The sequence below is a fragment of the Capra hircus genome, chromosome 3 (assembly GCF_001704415.2).
Source record: "Capra hircus breed San Clemente chromosome 3, ASM170441v1, whole genome shotgun sequence".
Lineage (NCBI taxonomy): Eukaryota > Metazoa > Chordata > Mammalia > Artiodactyla > Bovidae > Capra > Capra hircus.
The window spans coordinates 69619276-69643144 of record NC_030810.1 but is presented as its reverse complement, the minus strand read 5'-3'; the positions used below and the strand labels follow the sequence as shown (position 1 = coordinate 69643144).

The 23869-nt window shown below is 46.9% G+C and overlaps 1 protein-coding gene across 2 annotated transcripts; it reads left to right on the top strand.

Annotated features, from left to right (window-relative positions):
- GFI1 (growth factor independent 1 transcriptional repressor) lies at positions 209 to 10711 on the top strand. 2 transcript variants are annotated; one of them, XM_018045759.1, is made up of 7 exons: positions 209 to 271; positions 2678 to 2888; positions 3211 to 3393; positions 5229 to 5710; positions 5833 to 5970; positions 7000 to 7165; positions 9340 to 10711. In XM_018045759.1, exons 2-7 carry the CDS (start codon positions 2774 to 2776, stop codon positions 9516 to 9518), a joined length of 1263 nt encoding a protein of 420 aa, XP_017901248.1. In that variant the 5' UTR covers positions 209 to 271; positions 2678 to 2773; the 3' UTR covers positions 9519 to 10711. The 2 variants fall into 2 exon arrangements, with proteins under 2 accessions (XP_017901248.1, XP_017901249.1); XM_018045760.1 differs by lacking the exon at positions 209 to 271 and adding an exon at positions 2468 to 2512.

The window sequence follows — 23869 nt, the reverse complement described above, 5'->3', positions numbered from 1 at the left end:
CGGGCCCCTTGTCCACCTCCTATACACCCTTGCGCAAAGGAGGAGCGCGCCCTGCCGCCCGACTGGGGCTTGGAGGTGGGGAACGGGGGGGCAGGTCTGACAGGGCTAAGCGAGCTACTCCTTAACGCTCAGGAAGTGAAGCTTGTGGTTTTGGGGGCTGAGCTCGGAAGGAGATTTAAAAAAAGAGAGAAAGAGAGACAGCGCGGTCTCTCCCGAAAGCAACTCAGTTTGAAAACTCTCGGAGCGCTGTGCCCGCGCCCTGACCCCTCAGGTAGGTCCGCTGCGCCTCTCTCCCTGGCGGGGGCGGACGCGGGAACTGGCACGGCGCTGGCGCTGCGGGGAAGACCGAGGGCGCTACCGGGTTCCCACACGAGGTCGGCTGCAGCTTGGGAGCCAAAAGTGCTGTATCCTCTTGGTCCCCGCGCGACCCATACGGAGGGGCTGGGGATCTGGCTCAGAGGACGCACGCCAGGCAGTTTGGTGGTGGTTCTGCGAGGGAGCGGGATCCACAGGAAAGGAAACATCTGGTGGGGAGACGGCGGCAGCTGAGCTCTCCAGCTCCCGCCATCCCAGGCCCTGGCTGCGGAGAGTCTCGGCCGGCCCGCGTGCGCCGAGGGGACCGCCCCACCCCTCGGCCGCCAGCTGCTGCGAGAGGTCGCCTTCCCACGCGATCCGCCCTTGGTCCTACTACCGCTCTACCCACTCCACCCTCCCGGGAACGGACGGAGCCTGCCAGGCTGAAAGAGAGGCGCGCGGCTGTGGCCCGAGTCGGGAGGTTGCTTGCGTGCCTGCTTGATCCCGCGCTGTTCCAGCCAGTCCAGACTCGGCGGCGGTGGGGGCAGCTCACCCCTGCATCCCCGCCCCACCCCCGTCCCGCTCCGCCCCGAGCCACAGCAGGGCCCCTCGGGACATTTTCACCCTCGTTTTCCTTTTCCTCCGAGTTTCATAGCTGTTTAAGAAATTAAGTTTTGGCTTTGTGGTGTCTTAAGTAGACAGCCGACGGAGCGGCTCACGCCGGGGCTCAGAGATAACTGAACTGACAGTCGTTCGCCCTAGGGCAGCCGAGCACCCTGAAGCCTCCTGAAGCCCCGATCCTAGGGGCTGGCCGGGACACGGGAGGGCGGCACCCTCACCCCTAGGGGCCTTCTGGCGTTTAGGACACGGGAAACATCCCTTGGGACTCAGCTACACGTCCTAGCTGTCTTTTTTTCTCAAGCCTATCCTGTTCTTCCTCCGGGGAAGGGGACATGGTGGGGGCGCGGGGCGAGAACCCATCTTGACTCCGGAGCGCCCACCGGCTGACTTTAGACCCTGTCCTGCGTCTTGCCCTGGGAGCCGCATGACTCCTAGGCTGGCAGAATAAACCGAGCAAAGCCCAAGGATGACCCCTGTCCCGGCCCTGGACCCCAGCGCCCTTGTGTCTCGAATGACCAAGACAACCGAGAGCTGCCGTGGCCGAAAAGCCTGCAGCTCGCTCGTGAACCCGGCCCCCATCGCCTTCACCCAGAGAGAAAGGCACGTTCTTTTTCCCCGGACCTCCTAGCCCTCCTAGCCCCGCCCCCGGAGCGAGCCCGGGGCAAGAACCGTAGGCGCTGCCCCGCCTCCCCGCCGGGCTCGGGTTTCGACCCCGGGATTAGGTGAACTGATTGTGGGGGTTAATGAGAGCGGAGTAGCGGGCACTAACTCCCTCCCAGGCCCGCGAGCCCGGACCCCGGCTCTCCTGCTGCTGCCAGAGCAGCCTGCGCTCTCTCCTCGTGCTCTAAAAGGTGGGTTCTCTGCGGACTCCGGACACCGTGCGTTTCCCAGCCGTCGCGCACGAATCCGGCTGGACTTTCCCTAGAGCGAGGTTTCTGGTGAGCCCAATGGAAAGTGCTTTTCCGAGACTTTGTTAGGTCTCCATGGTCCAGTGTGTCTTGCTCGGATACCTGATTCTTTTCTGCGCACCCGCGTCGCAACTTTTCCCCTGCGTGGGGGCACGAGTCAGGGGCGTTCAAGATCACCGGGAAGCGAGTTTTCCCCGGGACTTTGCTTGGTCCTCTGCCACCTGCTTCCTCACCTTTCTGCCTTCTTTCTCCGGCCTTTGCTTCTCCCTAGTCCTGTTGCAGTTCCCCCGACCCGCCTCTCAGCCAGCCGGAGCCCTCTCTCCCCAGACCCCTTTTCACTACAGTGTGTGAGCCTGCTCTTGGAGGCTTGGCTCTTTGCCCCAAGCGGGTTCGCGACCGTCTACACATTCCCCTCCCCGCCCCACTAAATTGATTGGCTCGTCTACTCCTTTCTCCCCAGACAGAAAGCAGATCCATATAGGCAGTGTGTGGTCGAGTTGGGGTAACTGGCCCGCTGGGGACTTCAGCTCTCCCAGGAGTTTGATACCACAATGAGTTTTGCTAGGGAAGGGGAGGGGCCGAGGGGCGTGGGCAGGGCAGAAGGAAGAGGCCTGAGTCGGAGCCCGGAGACGGGTTGAGCTACGGTGGCAGCAGCGGCGGGCTCGCGCCACCTGTCCGAGTGCCACCTGGTGAGCGCGGCGCAGCGGGGCCAAGCCCCTCCTCCCGGGGGCCTTCCTCCCTCCTCCCTCCTCCCTCCTCCCTCCTCCCTGCCCGAACGCTCTCTCTGCCCCACTGCCCAGTCCCGGGGCCCCGGAGCGTGCTGACCCGCGCGTTTCCACCCTGTTCTCTCGCAGGTCTCCGCCTGGCTGGGGCTGACGAACTCGGGTGAAGGTGGGCTGACGGCGGCTCCAGCGACCCTTGGAGAGGAGCGGGGAGCGCGCCCGACCACCATGCCGCGTTCGTTCCTGGTTAAGAGCAAAAAAGCTCACAGTTACCACCAGCCGCGCTCCCCGGGACCTGACTATTCCCTACGCCTGGAGAATGTACTGGCGCCAGGCGGAGCAGGTGCGGGGAGGGCGAGGGCCGGGAGGGACTGCTCCCGGGGCCGTAGACTCTGAGTCCCGCCACGCCATCTCCCAGGAATCGGGGGAAGGGTTCTGAAACCCATTTGCTGCCTTTTTTTTGTTACCCACCGTTTGGGTTCCTTTCGGGCTCGTCGCCTAGGTTGCCAAGGCCTCCTTGCTCTCGCCCTTGGATCCGGGAGGGTTCAGGCCAGGTCTGGGGAGAGCTGAGAGAGCCCAGGTGCCACCATCTGGGGGGACGCACTTCAGAACCATCGGGCCCAACCAGACCCAACCTGAGACCCTATCCGGCCTCCTCTCCGCAGACGGCACCTCGAGCACAGGCGGGGCGAAGGCGGAGCTCCGGGGCCGTGTGTCCCCCGAGTCTCAGCTGACCGAAGCCCCCGACAGAGCCTCCGCGTCCCCTGGCAGCTGTGAGGGCAGCGTGTGCGATCGGAGCTCGGAGTTTGAAGACTTTTGGAGGCCTCCGTCGCCTTCTGTGTCTCCAGGTAGGGACCTGTTGGGGGCTCCGGGGCTCGGGGACGGAGGCGGGGGCAGGGACCCCGCACTGAGCAATGAACCCGCGCGGCTTTGGGCACAGAAGTGCCAAATCGATGGCGGAGAATCTTTTCGAGAGGAGGGATTTGTTTTTGGTTCCCGAGGGGAGGCACTGGCTTCTCTAGGCCAGCGTTAGCCTGCTCGCGGGGGTCGGCTGCTTGGATCCCAGGCGGCGGGACCTGGGCTGTTCATCCCTAACATTCATTGGCACGGAGCCGATGAGCGAAAGAAAATAAATGAGTCGTTTCTTTGGGCAGCAATGTTGACATTTCGTTATCTGACCAGAGATGATTGTTTACAAAGAGCCAGGATTCCAGAATACAGACCCCTCCCCGAGTCTCAAACAGAGACCTGGGCAGTCAGTGAAAAAAGAAGTGTCGTTGCCTTTAAAAATTAAGCTCGTTTCCGCGGCGTTGGGCCTGGCAGAGATGGGGCCCCAAGCCGGACAAAAATCTCGGTCCCTCGCTAGGTCTTCGCAGGCGCAGATTGGGGGCCTATTTTATTTTTCGTTCTGCCGGGTTGGCCTGGCGTTGGGGACCAGTGCTTGTTGGTTTCATTTCCAGCCAGCAATCGAGTTTCGCGCAAACTGAGTGACTTGCACGTTGGGTGGGGGCGAGTCTCCGGTTCCGGTGGAGGGGCATGGAGAGCGCAACACTGGGATTCTGCTAAGGACCGGTTATTTCCAGATTTCATTTACCAGTTTTAAAAGATACCCCCAACCCCATCCCACACTCAGTGTGTGGACGTGGCTAAGCGAGGGCGTCTGGGAACAGGCCACCGGAGGGTCCTTCTTGGCTGTGCTGGACACCGCCCCGCAAGGGCTGGGCGCCGCCGGAATCTCCGACGGAAACTCGAAGTGAGAAGCCACTTCTCACTGAAGTGGCTAGCCTGAGCTGGATCTGTTCACAGAAGTGCAGTGTCTGTGAACAGATCTGTAAATCCGTGTGCACTTAGGGGAAAGTGTATATTGGTAGCTGGTTTTAGCAAAATTCGCAGGGGTGGGGGTGCAGAAGGCCGCTAATTCGGAAAGTTGTTCGTCTTGCAGGTGGTGGCTAAACCTTCAATTCTAAATTATTCTCTAAGAAATTCGTGTTTTCTTTTTTGCCCCCTGTCAAACTATGATAGGAATGGGAACGGGGAGTATTTTGGCAAACAAATCAAGCCCCAGACCCCCTTCCCGCTGCCTCTTCGCTACCTGCCAACACTGGATATTTAATAACGTTGAGAAGTGTTTACACCTTCCCGTTCCCCCAACCCCAGACACAAATGTCTCGGATAGGTCGGGCCATATTTTATTGGTCCTCGTCTCCCTCCCTCCTTATAGATCCCAGGAAAGAAAAAGGACGGAGTGGGAACACGTAGGGGCCGGGAGAGCGCCGGCGCTGGGCCCTCTGCCCGCAGGCTCCTCCAGGTCCGGAACGGTGGCCGCTTTCTCCTCCGGCACAGCTCGGCTCTGCTCCGAACGTTTGTAAAGCATGGCGCGCCCTTCTCTACGCGGCCGCCAGATGTGCCGGTCCAGTCTAAAAAGACCCTCTTAACGTCTTGCGCTTCGGCTGTCCTGGCACAGAAAGTCCTCGCCCGATGTCATTTTAAGTTTCTGTGTGCTGTCTTGCCGCCTCCAGTGGTTCTCGGAGGTCCCAGGGACCTGGCCAGGGTTTGAGCCTGGAGGCGTCCCTGGCACCCAGCGCAAGGCCTGGTGCCCCGGTGCCCCAGGGATGGGTGCCTGGCAGTTCCATAGACATACCGACAGGTTGACCTGACCGGACACCCTCTTGTGCCTCCACAGCCTCGGAGAAGTCGGTGTGCCCGTCGTTGGACGAAGCTCAGCCCTTCCCCCTGCCCTTCAAGCCGTACTCGTGGAGCGGCCTGGCGGGTTCCGATCTGCGGCACCTGGTGCAGAGCTACCGGCCGTGCGCGGCCCTGGAGCGCGGCGCCGGCCTGGGCCTCTTCTGCGAGCGCGCCCCGGAGCCAGGCCATCCCGCGGCCCTGTACGGCCCGGAGCGACCTGCTGGCGGCGCGGGGGCCGGGGCGCCCGGGGGAGGCAGCGCAGGAGGTGGAACTGCCGGCGGCGCGGGCCTGGGGCTCTTCGGCGACTTCGGGCCCGCGGCGGCAGGACTGTACGAGCGGCCGGCCACCGGCGGACTGTACCCGGAGCGCGGCCACGGGCTGCTCGGCGACAAAGGCACGGGCGTCAAGGTGGAGTCGGAGCTGCTGTGCACCCGCCTGCTGCTGGGCGGCGGCTCCTACAAGTGCATCAAGTGCAGCAAGGTGAGGCTCCCACGCGCCTGGCTTGACCGGCCCCGCGCCCGCGCCCCCCGGCCCGCGCCCGGCCGGCGTCCGCGCCCCTCGGCCCCTCTCAGCGGCCCTCTCCCCGGCCCCACCCGCCTCAGGTGTTCTCCACACCGCACGGGCTCGAGGTGCACGTGCGCAGGTCCCACAGCGGCACAAGACCCTTTGCGTGCGAGATTTGCGGCAAGACCTTCGGGCACGCGGTGAGCCTGGAGCAGCACAAAGCCGTGCACTCGCAGGTAAGCGCGGGGCGAACGGCCGCGCGGCGCCCTGCTCAGGTTTTCGCGTTCGGGGATCTCCTGCTTCTCTGTGCGACACCAGATGCTCTCCGCCGGGCAGCTTTCGCCTTGGACTTACCCCGACTGCCCTCAGTTCCCTCTGCCACGTCCCCTGGCTCAGACGTAGGCGTGGAGAGAGATGTCGGGGGTTGCCAGCCTCGAGGCAGCCCTGGAGTTCGGTATCGCGTTGTTTGTGAGACTCAGGAAAGTGATCTTGATCATTACTTTGGGTCTGAGGAAGGCTTGTATGCACTCTTGCAGGTGGTATGTCCGATTTGTTAGCTCTGTTTCTTGGCCTCTCTTTTCACCAAATGGCCGATACTTAACCTGCCTTGACCTCTCCGGGTTGAAAAAGAGGAATCTCAGCTCATTTAGAGCATCCAGTATTTGTCCCGCTATTCTTTCATTTATTCATTTGTAAATATTTGTTGCTCAACTTCCAGGTACTAGGTCCTTGAGAATCCAATAACACACCAGCTTCCTGATAGGATACTCTCACGGAGATTATGCTTTAGCTGAGAGGGTAGATAACCAAATAAGTGCACTAGTGTATGACAGCAGAATGCTTATTTACAAACTCGTTTGCTCTAAAGTATTCTGTCTCCTCAACACCCACACTGGGTGGGGATGGGATGGGGGAGGAGTATCTCAAGAGATTGAGGTCTAAGCCTCCTGTTGAGGAGGGTGGAGAAGTGTTTGTAAATGGGTGTCAAAAAAGCAGGGTGGGGATACGGTTTTGCCAAGGGGTGTGGAAGGTTGTGGCTGAAAAGTGTTTGGGTCGAAAAAATGTTAAAGGGGTAGAGGATAAGAGCAGGAAGGGTGGAGGCTGGAAATAAACTGGGAGGAGAGAGGATAATGGATCACCCTATGTGGATGGAGAGTTTGAAGGAGGGGACAGTCCTGGTTTGGGGGATTTCAGGGTCAGCTGGTGGTGAGGAGAACGGCAGCCTAGACGGTTGCAATAGGAATGCCACGTCTTTCTCTCTGCAGGAACGGAGCTTTGACTGTAAGATCTGTGGCAAGAGCTTCAAGAGGTCATCTACGCTATCCACACATCTGCTCATCCACTCAGACACCCGGCCCTACCCTTGTCAGTACTGCGGCAAGAGGTTCCATCAGAAGTCAGACATGAAGAAACACACCTTCATCCACACTGGTGAGCGAAGGCCTTTGGCTTGTAGGAAACACCTGGTGAGGGGTAGGACATGGAGGGAGGTGGTGGAGGTCCAAGTGTTTCTCCCTGAGGCTAAGGTTATTCACCTCTGTGATATTCTTGCAGAGAGTGGTGGTGGGTGGGACCTCCCAGAAGGAGTTAATCACTGCAGAGTGTTAAAGAAAACTGAGGAGGCAGATTCTCTCAGATTCATTTACATACATGGTTCTCCACAGAGTCTTTGATTTGGGGTTATATCTGAAGAACCATTCAGCAGGTCAGCTGCAAGTTTCCTATCCTTGCAAAGAATATTTTCCTCTACGTTAGCAGCTGTTCCAACTTCTTTCTGCTCTAGGTGAAATATGAAGTTCCGGGTCTTTTCAGAGCATTGCTCTAAATGTTTACCTAGAGATTGAGATTTTCTCTAGGGCTACCACACAGCCTTTTTTTGGGGGGAAGGGTCTTATGTGCGACCTCTTGGCTGCATTTTTAGGAGTCTGACAGCTTATTCTGATTGAGCAAGGGAAAAAATGGTAAATTCAGATCTGTCTGCTCTCAAGTGTCTATGCTCTCTACCACTGTTTATTATATTCTATTTTCAAAGTCAAAAGGATTTGTGGATATAGAACTCCTCTATTCACTTATTGCCCTTTTTAAAATATAAGCAAGTTTGTCATAATAATGATTCTTATTATAATGTTTCATAATGTACCAAATGCTTTTAAATCTATCTCTTCATTTGATTCTTACTGCTGTCCCATAAAGCAGAAGGAGCTGCTCTTACTATCATGAAACTCAGATAGATGGAATGATTTACCAAAGTTCAGACTGGAAGTAAATCATCAGGCTGTGGAATGGTCTGGCTTCCAGTCCTGGATTCTAAATTTTTGGTTTTGTGTAGGTGGCAGTTTTAATGCCAGGAGCACTCTTGTTAATAATCAACAAGATATTTACATGAGAGCCAGAATTTTATTTCAGAATATGAATACTGACTTAATTTGCAGTGTGTTCCAAACAATCACCATTGATGTTTTTAAATATGCTTGGGTAGTGTAGATGCACCCATCAGAAAACCCAGAAAAAATATCCTACTTTAATCATGTTCTCTTGCCTAAAATTTCCATGCAACTCACTCCTTTTGAGTAAAGGTATTCAAGACGCTTACCAAAATGCAACTAGGATCTTGACTGAGTGAAACATTAAGCCTTTATCAAACATTTACATTATAGCTAGAATTTGTTTCTCAGATTTGTTTGACCCTAAAGGGATAGATAAGGAACCACTCATCAAAACTTATCAAGGAAATCTGAAGCACAAAGATAGAAAGGGGTATAGCAAGAGGAACAGAGAGTTCCTCAAAAACAAGCTTCATCTATTTTGCATTTTTTCCAAGGCCAAACCTGGCAATAATGCCATGCTAAGGCTATTTGAAAACAGCATACTGCTTTTCCAAATGTTAAACAGCACATGGATTAGGGGGGAAAAGGAACCCTTTTCTATCTGTTATTTATTAATCTATGGTGAAGGAGCTGTTGGTATATAAAGAATCCCGTGATTAACCTCATAAAAAGAGTAAAATCAAGATAGAAAAGGATCAGCTGCCTTAAGAAATACTTTGTGACCCAGATGTGGATTTTTTTTAAAATAAGACTTCGAGAAATACCCATCCTTCAGATACATTCTGTTGTCCTCCAAGGGCAAGAAAGAAGGCAGCCTCACTGGTCCACACAGACCAACACCGATTTGGAAATTCAGATTTGAAAACTTCCTCTCCATTAGAACAGAGTCACATGGTTTGAAAGACAGCACCCCACCCCCCTACCGCCCTTGTGCTGAACATCTGCTGTGGGGAGCTTTCTACTTCTGAAGTCGGGGGTGTCCTCCCAGGGTGGATTCAGCTGCAATTCTGGGGAGGGCACGTGGCCTGTGCACTGTTTCCGTTTAGCAGGAAACGGTTTGGGCCTCCAGCTGGGAACCCCCATGCAGAAAGTCTCCCTTCCACCTGGTTCACCTACAGCTTCCTCAGCCTTGCACTGCCACACTCATCACCCTCCAGACTGCTCAAAGGCCTTAGACTGTGGTGTAGCCAGCTGCTGCCAAGATCCTGTGGGTCACTGTGAGTCCCCGCTAGCTTTATCATGGACTCACGCTTGCCCCTCTCCCTTCCATCCCCGTAGGCGAGAAGCCCCACAAGTGCCAGGTGTGTGGCAAAGCATTCAGCCAGAGCTCCAACCTCATCACCCACAGCCGCAAGCACACAGGCTTCAAGCCCTTCGGGTGCGACCTGTGTGGAAAAGGCTTCCAGAGGAAGGTGGACCTCAGGCGGCACCGGGAGACGCAGCATGGGCTCAAGTGAGCAGCGCGCCTCATTCCCATGTGCAGTCATACAACACTACGGAGGGCAGCCTCCCCACTTCGCACCAGCCACTTCTGCAGATCTCTCTGGGGTGATACCTTTTCCCTTTCCTCCCTGGAACTGCCAGAGGAGATAAGTTACCTTTTCAAAGTTCAGCGTGGAGGGGGAACCGAATGACTCCCTGGGCAGAGGACTCGCCAAATAGGCTTCTCTACACCTGAAGACTCCAAGTGGAGAAGAAATCAGCTAAAATCTTCAGCCTGATAGTCCTTCCCATACCCAGACCTGTTCCACAGATAGAAAGTCCCTTGGGTTTCTTCCCTTCTCTTCCTTTCAGACCCCAGATACTTGTGTGGAAGAGGAGGAATCATCTCTTACAAGATAGATACATATTAATGTTTTTATCTGGAATGAAGAATGAGTGTTATTTTTTTCCTTCTGGGGAGTTTGTTGACCCCTTTTTGTTGGGTGCTGCCTATAAAGCTTGGAGGAATTGTTTCTTGCATTTGAAAACTGGTTCAGAAACTGATTTGGGAAGGGAATTTCATACTTTTGAAATGACAAAAAATGCGCTGTAGAGCCTGCCCAAAAAGAAGCAGAAGGAAAGAGGGCTTGGTGAGAAGAGATTCAAGGTTCTCCCTCCAGGAGACTTGCAGAGGCTTCTTCAGAAGAGTGGAAGCACGTAGTAATGCCTTTGGGCAAGGCTGTCATCCGTTCACTCAGCAAATGTCTATTGAGCACCAGTTACCATGGTATCAGGCACTATGCTGGGTACTGGGGAGCCAGAGAGTAAAGTCTCAGGCTCTGTCCCTGGCCTGCATCTCCAAGTAGCTGGGTCTGTTATTCCCCACAAAGGAATTCTGAGAAGATAAAACAGGATCTTGAAACTTTCCTTCAGGTCGTTTGGATTTTATCAAACATAAACGAAAAATAGCTGAATAGATACTTCAAAGATTCATGTGTAAATTAAGTTTTTTTATTGTTAAGCTGATATTTTTAAGATGTCTAAGCTATCAGGCATGTGGGAATGAAGGCTCTGTCTTCAACTCTTTTGAACCCTCCATGTGTACCACAGAGGAAAAAATAGTGGTGTTTTTACTTCGATGTAAATGTTTTTAGATCTTCTGGAGTGTATTATGTTGTTAATACATATTTATTAGAGTGATGTTTTAAGTTAATAAAGTATTAAGACTTATATATTGCTTTTCATTTAGGCAAGGAATTTGGGAAAGACCTTTGTTTTGGTCTGTATGGGGAGTTGGTACTGAAGGACACTGGAGTTAAATATAAAGCAGATAAGACAACATCCAAAAGAGAGCAAAATCCAATAGCTCTGGTTTTCATGTGGTTTTTTTTTTTTCTTTTTCATTCCGTGCCTGAGCACCTTCTTTCTTAACAGGAAAGCTAGGGTTACAAAAGTAAGCTTCTACCTTGCCAAGTCCCTGATATCCCACATGTACGTGCTCAGTCGGTCAGTTGTGTCTGCATCTTTGCAACTCCATGGATCGTAGCCTACCAGGCTCCTCTGTTCATGGGATTTTCCGGCAAGAATACTGGAGTGGGTTGCCATTTCCTTCTCCAGGGGTTCTTCCCTACATGTTTATGGGCTTTTTATTCTGAGAGTTTCAGGATTTTTTTTTTTTTTTAAACAGTCCAGAAGGCTTCCTGATGAATAAAGACATTAGGAACTTTAGGTCTAGAGATTGAGTCAGTCACGATCCTGTCACCAGCATACCAGGTGACTTGGACAAATCGTTTGACCTTCCAGATACTGATTTCGTTCACCATAATAACGAAGATATGATTCTGTCATCACAGTTCAAACCTGACTCCTTCTCTGGAGACTGGAGGGAAAGAAGTATCTGAGACTGATTAGCTACCTCTCCTAAAACAAGTTATGAATCTGAAGACTGATGAGAGGCAGCAAACTTGGGATGTAGGCTATTTCTGGCTCTGTCCCACCTATGGGAATTGCTGCCATAGATCAGTCCTTGAAAAGAAAGAACCAGAATGAGCTTCTGGCCTAAATCCCAACTACCTGTACTCTTTCTAATTCATGGTCAAGGTAGTGCACAGCCCATGGTGACTGTCAGCAGATCGTCCATTTCTGTTCAAGTCAATTTCACCCATATTGGTATGTGCCTGGCACTCTTCTAGGTGCTGGGGATTCAGCAGTGAACACAATGTCCTGTGGAGCTTTGTATATTTGGTCAGTGCTGAATCTTCAACTCCTAGAACAGTGCCTGGTACATAGTAGGAGATCAATCAATATTTGCTGAGGTGGTAAGTGAATAAGCAGAGAAAATAAACTCCTGCTTCACCCTGGCTGCTCTGCTCTCTCCAGCAGAAAGGGAAGAGAAATCGCTTGAGGGCCAAAGAAGCAAATAGAACACTTAGGACTCTCTCTGGATTGGAGAGTATGGAGGGGGCTTTGACCATGCTTTTCTCTCATCTCTCCGAATCTCAGCGCTCCGCTATCATTACTTGGTTTTCAAGACTGTATCTTTTCATGTCAGTTTACTCATTCAAAATTGAAACATGTACACTCTAGGGCAGTTTAAGATAATTTTCCAGAACTGTTGGGTAAACAGCTACAGCATCTAGGAACCTCTTTCTAGTGTCCTGGGAAACAAGGTTCCCAGTGAATAAAGATCACAGAATGACCTTCTCACAGGATTCACTGTGCACACTGGTTGCTAATTTCTAACTTGGTTTGAAAAGTAAAGAAGCTACATTGTGGGGTAAGTAGAACTGATTGAAATCTAGTCAACTGCTCTCCCATTATGACTTTTAGAACTTAGGTCCATTTTTATAACCTATATGCAATAAATGTGGAATTTAATTTTGATGTTAATAGTATGCATTTTTTTGGGGGAAAAAACATATCTTGATATCCTCAGTTCAGAATCAAAACAAATTACTGTGTCTGTTACTGTGTGAAATTTGAAGATTGCGAATATCTCTTCTTAATGTTATTACTTGACTCCATTAAAAATAGATTGTGAATATTCCATGTCACATTATTCATGAAGCAGGCCCTCTGCCTTTTGTCCGCGGGAGTAACAGTAGAAAGGGTAACAAGAGACACCAGAGCACACCTTTGTTTCTTTCACTAAATTTTTAATAACACCTCCAGCTAGCCAGTTGGTGAAGCTCAGCTCTTGCATAAAAGTGGAAAAGCACAGCTATCTCAGAGAAGACCAGCTCTTTCAGTAGCTAATTTGAGTTTGCGTTCATCTACACCAGAGATGATTAAATTACCTATCAGGTGTGCTGAGCTATCAGGATTCAGGCCACGTAAAAGGTGAATTTCATCTGATTGATTTGAAACAAATGGAACAACTGAGTTTTCAAAGCCCCACCTTAATTAAAGGCATAGCAAAGTATCACTCTGAGTGGGTTCTTAACTGCCGTTGCCCTTGAAAACTGGGTGTTGATAGTGATTTTTTTTCCGTTTTAAGTGTCGATAGTGATTTGACCTATTCATTTTGTCGTGTGCCTGTTTGTTTAACCTGATCATTTAACAGAAAGAAATGAATTCAGAGTAAGGCCAAAAATGAGTTGATTGCTTTTTCTGTGCATTTCTAGAGCACTATTTAAATCTCTCCTGCTATATTATTTCTGAAGTAAAAATTTCTCAGTTACATATGTAGTATATTAATTCAACACTTCATTCACTAAGTTTTTCTTAAAAAGGAATATCATCCCAAACTCTTCTCACTTACAAGTTTGTTAATTTTTTAGTGCTCATTTCCAGTCTACCCACATGTGTGTGTATATTTATGTATTTTTTTATCCTGTAATCAGTTTATGTCTATATAGCACTTTTATTTATTGATTGATAATATGGATACATATTTGCTTTAAATAGAAATATTTTAACGATGAGAATTTTAACATTTTATGGTTAAGTTTTATTGTTGAAATCATTTATTAGGAATTTTATCAGTCATTAAACTAAAGTATTTTCTGAAGTTTTATTTCAAAGTTATTCGCTTTTTAAATAAAACATTTCAATCACATGGGAAATTAAAGAGACTAATACAATAAACATCAGTGTTCCCATTGTTCTGCCATATTTATTTCAGATTTTATTTTAAAATAAAATATTACAGAGATGGTTCAGTAACTTCTAGAATATGTTTTTACCTAACCCCAGTCCCTTTCCTGTCTCATCAGAGGCATCCACTATACCAGAATTGGTACAATATCATCACCATGAATATTTGTATACCTTCACCTATACAGAGTCCCATGAAGAACATGTGGTACTGTTAGGTATATTTTAACTTATTATAAATGGTGTCATAGTGTATATATCCTGCGTCTTGCTTTTTTTTCCCTTAGTACTTTGTTTTTTGAGATTTATCCATGTTGATACATGCAGTTTTGTTCAGTTATTTTAACTGCTGCATATAGGATTTATTGTATGAATACACAATGATTAATTAGGTATTTTCCTGTTGAGACAGTTTTGGTTATTTCCAGTTGTCCCCTATCACAAACAATCCTGACACAAGCAGCCTTGTACATATGTCCTTGTCAAAGGGATTCTTCAGGTTATGTTCCTGGGAATGGAAATGCTAGATATGTCGGTTCTCCCAATTTACATTCCCATCAATGAGGTGAGGTGAGGTGAAGTCACTCAGTCGTGTCCGACTCTTTGTGACCCCATGGACTGTAGCCTACCAGGCTCCTCCGTCCATGGGATTCTCCAGGCAAGAATATTAGAGTGGGTTGCCATTTCCTTCTCCAGGGGATCTTCCCGACCCAGGGATCGAACCCAGTTCCCATCAATAGTATGAGAGAATTCCTGTTGCTCCACATTTTACTGACACTTGGTATTTTCAGACTTTAAAAATGTTTGCCAATTGGGTGGATGTGAAATGTTAATGTAATTTGCATTTCTTGATTCCTAGTGAGGTTGAGAATCTTTTCGTAAGTTTTTTGGCCTCACGGGTTTCCTTTTCTGTGAAATGCCTGTTAATGTACTTTGTCCATTTTTTTTTTTTGATTGGGCTCCTGCTTTTTTATCAATTAATTTATCTGTGTTCCAGATACTCACTATTTTGTTAAGTTAAATATGTCGCACATGTCTCCCAGACTGTAACTTGCATTCATTTTGGTTGAAGAGAGAATTTGTTTGTTTTTGTCTTTGTGTTTATGTTTTTAAATGTGTTTGTCTTTTCCTTAATGGCTTTTGCTTTTTATGTTTTAATTAAGAAATCCTTCCCTAATTGGTGATTATAAGCTTATCCCCTATATTTTCTTCTAAAAATGTTGAAATGCTTAGTTTAATATTAACTTTTTAACCCACTTATATGTGTATGATTTGAAATAAAATCTAATTTAAACACTTTTTTCCTGCATGGATAACCAATCGCTCCAACGTTATTTATTGCAGATTATATCCTTTTCCCTCTGATTGTAATACCATCATGTGTATTGATGTTTTGCCATCATATGTCAAATTTCTCTTTCTATATAGTTCTGCTCTGGGCTCCTTGATCTGTTCTTTTGGTCATTTTGTCTATCTCTAAGCCAAAGCCATGGTGTCTCAATTAAACTTGTAATTAACTCTTAGTAGTTAGTAAGGAAGGTTTTCCTTTCATCTATTTCATCCTCCTAAGGAATATCTTGGCTACCTTTGGTCCTTTGCTCTTGCTTGTGAAAAACTCAGTTGGAATTTTTGTTTATACTGCAGTTACTATTTAATTGGGAAGAACTGAAACCATTTTGATGTTGATGCTTCCCATCCATAAATATAGTATATTGCTTGTTTTTAAAGTTTTCTTTTATGTCTTTCAATAACGCTTTATAATTTGGGGCATAATTTTCTGTCTTTCTTTGGTTCACTGCTTTCATATTTCTTTTATAAAATTGTACTTTCTAACTGCTGCTGGTGTATTAGAGCAAAATTATTGTTTTTGTGTTTTGATCTTGTATTTTGCAATTTTGCTAAACCTTCTTTTTTTAATATTTATTTTGTTTATTTATTTATTTGGCTACCCCAGGTCTTGGTTGTGGCCCATGGGGTCTTCCTCGTGCATGGGAACTCTTACTTGTAGCATGTGAGATCATTCCCTGACCAGAATGAGACCTCGGCCTCAGCCCTCTGCATTGGCAGTATGGAATCTTAATCACTCGGCCACCAGGGAAGTCCCTAAACCTTCTTTATAGTTTGTTTCAGATTATTTTAGATTTTTAGTATAAGGTAATCATAAAATATGGAAATGATTATAGCTTTGTTTCAGTCTTTCCAATGTACTCTTCTTGACTTCACTGCAATAGCCAATACTATTAAATATATCTTGCCTGGAGAATCCCAGGGGCGGCGGAGCCTGGTGGGCTGCCGTCTATGGGGTCGCATAGAGTTGGACACGACTGAAGCGACATAGCAGCAGCAGCAGCAGCAGCAGCAGGGGCAGAATATTAGGCATCCTTGTCTTATTCCTAATTGCCAAGGAAATGCCTTTAATTTTTCACATTTTAGTTTGATTTTGGGGGTAGGTTTGGATAACTTAAAATATCAGATTAAGAATTTCTATTACTGTTTGATAAGAATGTCTGTGTGTATGATTTTTAGGCATCTGTTGAGAAAGGCATGTGTTATTTTGTTTCTAAATCTTATAGTTCTTATTCTTTAATTTGTCAGTATGACAAAAGAGAATTTATAGGTTTTCCAATGGTAAATTATCCTTGCATTGCTGGGAAAGACAAATCCCAACATTTTTATTTATTTCTACATCTTAGCTAAAAAGATTTCTTACTTGACAGATGTATTGTTTAGAAGTGCATTTAAATTTCTAATTATGTTTTTGTGTAATTTTTTATGAATTATAATTTAATAACATTTTGATGAGATAGCATGACCTGTATGACATTAGTTTTCTGATACTATTTGTTGAGATTTATTTTGTAGCCTTATCCATGGTCAATTTTTATAAATAATATGTTCTTGAAAAGAATGTATGTTTTCTGATTGCTGATGTTAATATAGTTATACCACCTTCCTTTTGGTTGGTTTTTATGTTTATTTACTTCTTAAAAGTCTTTCTGATGTGAGTAAAATATAGTTTCCAATCAAAATTTTAATTTCTAATACTGTTTGATTTTTTTTGTGTGTGTATGTATGTTAAAGCACCTAACATTTTGATCACACCCACACACACTTGAGAGGAGAAAGTCTCAATTACTATGTCCAAAAGACTATGTATTGCTTTACTCTGCCAGTTCATTTTCTGGTGTTCGAGGAAGGATACTAATTTGCAGGATTTCTAAAGCCTGAATTTATTGTAACTGTAGAGGAAAAGCAGAAGCAGAAAGTTAGACTTGCTCCTTGGTGCTAGTTATACAAATTTCATTGAGAATTTTTTTATTTTTGGTAAATTAGGAAGCATAGTTTCAATTCTGTCTTTTAACATGAATTAGACCGTTTCCTAGGCAGGCCTTTTTGAGAAGTAGAACTGATTGACACGCCTCTATAAGTTTTTGCTGCAGTGACAATTCCTTATTTGTTCTTAGAGTAAGGAAGGCTGACTGGATATTTCTAATCAGCGGACTTTTGAAAGAATCAGGAACCATTCTTTCATTACCTTTCGGTAGACTTATATATATTTCAATTCTTGGACATACCTTCCCAGAGATTTCATACAAACTTGACTTCCTCTTTCCTTGTACTGAAACTACTATTCATGGGACTCTAATAAACAAGAATGACAAGTTCTTAACTCAGCTGAGGAAGTCCCACCACAGTCTCATATTTTTGCATGCCACCTTTCTGATTTATCTTTGTGTGGTCACTGGTTATATCACATGTTTAGGCACTAAAGTGCATATGAAATAAAATGTTTTGAATAAAGAATCAGATGAACTTCAAAATGTTTTAATTCAAAGGTACTCTGATTTTAAGTTCTTCCTGTTTTTCTAACAGTTCATCTAAAATGACAATTTCAGAAGTATATTTCAGGTATGTCCAACTAAGTCCTTTCACTGAGAAAACAGTTAACATTAGGAAGCTCTGGAAAAGAGATCCAGTTCAGTACAGTTCAGTTCAGTCACTCAGTCGTGTCCGACTCTTTGCAACCCCATGAATTGCAGCACGCCAGGCCTCCCTGTCCCTCACCAAATCCCAGAGTTTACTCAAACTCATGTGCATCGAGTCAGTGATGCCATCCAGCCATCTCATCCTCTGTCGTCCCCTTCTCCTCCTGCCCCCAATCCCTCCCAGCATCAGAGTCTTTTCCAATGAGTCAACTCTTTGCATGAGGTGGCCAAAGTACTGGAGTTTCAGCTTTAGCATCAGTCCTTCCAAAGAACACCCAGGACTGATCTCCTTTAGAATGGACTGGTTGGATCTCCTTGCAGTCCAAGGGACTCTCAAGAGTCTTCTCCAATACCACAGTTCAAAAGCATCAAGTCTTCAGTGCTCAGCTTTCTTCACAGTCCAACTTTCACATCCATAAATGACCACTGGAAAAACCATAGCCTTGACTAGACAGACCTTTGTTGGCAAAGTAATGTCTCTGCTTTTCAATATGCTATCTAGGTTGGTCATAACTTTCCTTCCAAGGAGTAAGCATCTTTTAATTTAATGACTGCAGTCACCATCTGCAGTGATTTTGGAGCCCCAAAAAATAAAGTCTGCCACTGTTTCCACTGTTTGCCCATCTATTTCCCATGAAGTGATGGGACCAGATGCCATGATCTTCATTTGCTGAATGTTGAGCTTTAAGCCAACTTTTTCACTCTCCTCTTTCACTTTCATCAAGAGGCTTTTTAGTTCCTCTTCACTTTCTGCCATAAGGGTGGTGTCATCCTCATATCTGAGGTTATTGATATTTCTCCCGGCAATCTTGATTCCAGCTTGTGTTTCTTCCAGCCCAGTGTTTCTCATGATGTACTCTGCATAGATGTTAAATAAGCAGGGTGACAATATACAGCCTTGACGCACTCCTTTTCCTATTTGGAACCAGCCTGTTTTTCCATGTCCAGTTCTACCTGTTGCTTCCTGACCTGCATATAGGTTTCTCAAGAGGCAGGTCAGGTGGTCTGGTATTCCCTTCTCTTGAAGAATTTTCCACAGTTTCTTGTGATCCACACAGTCAAAGGCTTTGGCATAGTCAATAAAGCAGAAATAGATGTTTTCCTGGAACTCTCTTGCTTTTTCGATGATCCAGCAGATGTTGGCAATTTGATCTCTGGTTCCTCTGCCTTTTCTAAAACCAGCTTGAACATCTGGAAGTTCACGGTTCACGTATTGCTGAAGCCTGGCTTGGAGAATTTTGAGCATTACTTCACTAGCGTGTGAGATGAGTGCAACTGTGCAGTTGTTTGAGCATTCTTTGGCATTGCCTTTCTTTGGGATTGGAATGAAAACTGACCTTTTCCAGTCCTGTGGCCTCTGCTGAGTTTTCCAAATGTGCTGGCATATTGAGTGCAGCACTTTCACAGCATCATCTTTCAGGATTTGAAATAGTTCAACTGGAATTCCATCACCTCTACTAGCTTTGTTCATAGTGATGCTTTCTAAGGCTCATTTGACTTCACATTCCAGGATGCCTGGCTCTAGGTGAGTGATCACACCATCGTGATTATCTTGGTCATGATGATCTTTTGTACAGTTCTTCTGTCTATTCTTTTACTCCAGTTTACTCCATTTAACCAGTTGCCCAAGGATGGAAGCTTTGTGATTAGCCATTACATCTGACAATCTGTCTCCATCAGGTGATCTCTCTCGCCACCTGTAGCTCAGAGAAAGTGAAAGGGAAAGTCACACAGTCATGTCTGACTCTTTGGGACCCCAGGTACCATACAGTCCATGGGATTCTCTGGGCCAGAATACTGGAGTGGGTAGCCGTTCTGTTCTCCAACCCAGGGATCGAACCCGGTCTCCCACATTGCTGGCAGAGTCTTTATCAGCTGAGCCACCAGGGAAGCCCGTAGCTCAGAAAAGATAGGAATAAACAATTCTAGTCAGTAGATGGCCATAAGTTTGTATTAATGGACTGTGGTTTTATGTTGGTACCATGTATAGATTATTAAATTAAAAAATAAGATTATAGCAAAGTCATATGCTATTAAAATTTTAATTTTTATTTGATGATTGAAAATTCAAGTCTCAGGTGATTATTAGGTATGTAGTAGCACTATCCACCCAGGCAATTCTGAAGGAGATCAGCCCTGGGATTTCTTTGGAAGGAATGATGCTAAAGCTGAAACTCCAGTACTTTGGCCACCTCATGCGAAGAGTTGACTCATTGGAAAAGACTCTGATGTTGGGAGGGATTGGGGGCAGGAGGAGAAGGGGATGACAGAGGATAAGATGGCTGGATGGCATCACTGACTCAATGGACGTGAACCTGAGTGAACTCTGGGAGTTGGTGAGGGACAGGGAGGCCTGGTGTGCTGCAATTCATGGGGTCGCAAAGAGTCGGACATGACTGAGCAACTGAACTGAACTGAGCACTGATCAAAATAGAATTCTCCAACAGACAGACTTCTGGGCACGTGTGCTCCTGTTAGGTACATGAAATAATGCACAGTAGACTGGGAGACACATTGTAGTCCAAGCACTGGTACCAGAGGTTAAGCTCATCCCAGGGCATCCAGAAACTTAGACTTTGTGCATTGCGAAGAAGGCAATGGCAACCCACTCCAGTACTCTTGCCGGGAAGGTCCCATGGGTGGAGGAGCCTGGTAGGCTGCAATCCACGGGATCGCTAGGAGTCAGGTACAACTTCACTTTCACTTTTATGCACTGGAGAAGGAAATGGCAACCCACTCCAGTATTCTTGCCTGGAGAATCCCAGGGACAGGAGAGCCTGGTGGGCTGCCGTCTTATGGGGGTCACACAGAGTCAGACACGACTGAAGCGACTTAGGAACAAGGATACCCTGGTGTTCTCATGGAGATTTATTTTTTATTCTTGATCTAAGACTGGAAGGTTCTAAGTATGGGAAGTGGATGTAAAGTTTCCTAGGGAATCTTCTTTCTATTTCTCAGAGAGACATATAGTTTTGTGAAAAACAGCATTGACTTCCAAAAACAGCACTGAATTGGGAGACAGAGGACTGATATAGTCTCTGTATGGGTCAGGGTTCTCCAGAGAAACATAACCCATCACGCACACACACACACATGCATAAATAAATAAGCAATTGGCCTCCATGATTATGGAGGCTGAAAAGTCCTGAGATCAGCAGTCAGCAAGCTGGAGACCTAGGAAAACCTCTGGTATAGTTTCAGTCTGATTGCAAAGGCCTGAGAAGCAGGAGAATTGATGGTGTAAGTTCCAGTCCAAGAGCTGAAGACCAATGAGCTAGCACACACCATCATGAAGACAAAATTACCTCTGAGCCTTTTGGCTCAATTCAGTTTTGGTCTTCAACTGATCGGGTAAGACCTACATACAATAGGATGGCAAATCTGCTGTACTCAGTCCACCAATTCAAATGTTAATCTCATCCAGAAACACCCTCACAGACAACCCAGAATAATGTCAGGGCACCCCTTGGCCCAATTACATTGACAAGTAAAATTAACCATCACAGTCTCCAAATTGCCAATGTATTTGTCAGAGTAAAGATCACTGCTGCTGCTGCTGCTGCTGCTAGTAAGTTGCTTCAGTCGTGTCCAACTCTGTGCGACCCCATAGACGGCAGCCTACCAGGCTCCTCTGCCCCTGGGATTCTTCAGGCAAGAACACTGGAGTGGGCTGACATTTCCTTCTCCAATGCGTGAACGTGAAAAGTGAAAGTGAAGTCGCTCAGTCGTGTCCAACTCTTCGCGACCCCATGGACTGCAGCCTACCAGGCTCTACCGTCCATGGGATTTTCCAGGCAAGAGTACTGGAGTGGGTTCCCATTGCCTTCTCCAAAAGATCACTAGTTGCTGTAACAACTCCAAAAGCTCAATGGATTATAAAATAGCTTATTTCTCATACATGTCACAATCTGTTTGGGTGTGTTCAGGTTCCTGCCTTCACAGGTGGTTGAGAGATCTCAGCTTTTTTTAATCTTCTGGTGGTTTTAGGGGGCTGCCATATTCTAGTGATTGCTTGGAGTCCTCTGCTGGATTATCTGTATTTAGCTGGTTGATGAATGAAGCTAGAAAGTGTACAGAGGATCATATGAGACCTTTACAGAGACAAACTGGACAATGAACTTTATCACTCCTGTTCACATTCCATTGACCAGAACACCAACACATGATCTCCATCTTACCTCAAAGGAAGCAAGAAAAAGTGATCTTTTGTGCTAAGGAAGAGAAAATGGGACTGGTGAGCATCTATCTAGCCAGTCCTTGCCAGAGCCCTAAGTGAAACTGAAAGTGTTAGTCGCTCAGTCGTGTCCAACTCTTTGCCACCCCATGGACTGTAGCCCACCAGGCTCCTCTGTCCATGGGATTCTCCAGGCAAGAATACTGGAGTGGGTTCCCATTCCCTTCTCCAGGGGATCTTCCCGACCCAGGGATTGAACCCAGGTCTCTAGCACTGGAGGCAGATTCTTTACCATCTGAGCCACCAGGGAAGCTCAGATGTTAGTTGTTCAGTCGTATCTGACTCTTTGTGCCCCCATAGACTGTAGCCCACTAGGTCCCGCTGTCTGTAGTTTTTAAACTTGAGCTTTTCCCTTCTCTAAGTCTGTTTCCGTCCTCATAAAGTGAGGAGGATGGAAAAGCCCTCTAAGGGACTTTCCAACTCTGACCATCTAAGGTCTATAATGCTATCAAACCCCTGACTGGGTCTTGTAAACACTCAATTGGACATGGTCTTTCTCAGTCCAAGAGGGAAGAACAATGCTCAGTGTTCCCCCAAAGATTTTCCGGTCTACACCTGCAGCCTCTGGGAAGTTTATTCACTTCCTAGAAATCCTGAGAATCAAGATAACGCCTGCTCTCAGGGAACAGCCTTACCCTAGGTCGCGGTACCAGTCCCTGCCACCTGGTGTGTATGCAAATCCTAACATGACCATGAAACTTCCTCCTTATCTTCTCTTCTTGCACTTCTCAGGCTGTGGAAAGTGATGGCGCCCTTGGGCTCCTTCCCTAAGATTCTAGAGTACTGAGAGACAGGGGTGAAAGCTATATACACCCCAGCCCCAGACGTCCTAGAAGAGGCTTTCACAAAAGGATAGGCAATGTCAGAGTGATCGTATTCACAGGTTTTCTTCTTTTCTGCATTTTCCGATGTTTTGCAATTTATTTGTCTGTTATCTGACTCCTCGTTGGAGTTTTTAAATTTATTTCTTTGGCTGAGCAGAGTCTTAGTTGAGGTGAGTGGGATCTTCAGTTGTTGCACGTGAACTCTTAGTTGCAGCATGTTGGGTCTAGTTCCCTGACAATGGATGGAACCCGGACCCCCTGCATTGGGATCATGGAGTCTTAGCCACTGGACCAGCGGGAAGTCCCCCATTGGATTTTAGACTCCACAGAGTCAGAGATCATGTCTACTTTATTACTGCATCTAAAGGGGCCTATAATGATGCCTGGCATAAAGTAAATATTTTTGAGTGAAGAAATATTACTTAAAATCTTTTAGTCTAAGTTCAGGGCAATAGGATTTCTTGGGGGGAATTATGTTAGTAATACATTCATATATTTGCCTACTTAGTAATGTTTTAATCTTACCAAAGTCTACTGTCAACACTAGGAATTTTAGGATAATGAGCAAGAAGCCAATAACAGAGTATCCTTCAAGGTTTAACCTAAGCTTGGGGTTTCTGGGTGGCTCAGATGGTAAAGAATCTGCCTGCAATGCAGGAGACCCAAGTTTGATCCCTGGGTCAGGAAGATCCCCTGGAGAAGGGAATGGCAACCCACTCCAGTATTCTTGCCTGGAGAATTCCATGGACAGAGGAGCCTGGCGGGCTACAGTCCATGGGGTTACAGAGTCGGACACGACTGAGTGACTAACATTTTCACTTTTCACTGGGGGATCAGAAAGGCTAAAACAGGATATAAGTGCTGTTTCTCCAGGCCGGGAGGCATCTGCTCTGGGCGTTCGGTTGAGCGGCACTTTCTCCACATAGTAGAGTATGTGCCAGATTGTGGTCAATTTCAGAGTATGAGCATGTGTTTTTAAACTAGACAGTGTAGCTGTCTTTTTTTAGTTTCATGAAGTATAGGCATTAGCTTTACTCCTTATTTGTATATCAAATAAAATCCGGTCATCCCGCAGCTCCACTTGTCCCTGAAGAAAAGCTGCGACTGACCTCTCCTCAGCTTATGCTTTCAGTTTCACTGTGATCATTGTCTATTTACCACCCCACTTTATGAATTAAACACAATTTGTAAGATAAGTCAGGCTTCCCTGATAGCTCAGTTGGTAAAGAATCCGCAAACAAAAGGAG

Excerpts from the sequence above, each read along its gene's own strand:
- GFI1 (XM_018045759.1), top strand. The coding sequence starts at position 2,774 with ATGCCGCGTTCGTTCCTGGTTAAGAGCAAAAAAGCTCACAGTTACCAC. Across the intron at positions 2,889-3,210 it reads ACTGGCGCCAGGCGGAGCAG|ACGGCACCTCGAGCACAGGC; the intron begins GTGCGGGGAGGG and ends TCCTCTCCGCAG. Across the intron at positions 5,711-5,832 it reads AGTGCATCAAGTGCAGCAAG|GTGTTCTCCACACCGCACGG; the intron begins GTGAGGCTCCCA and ends CACCCGCCTCAG.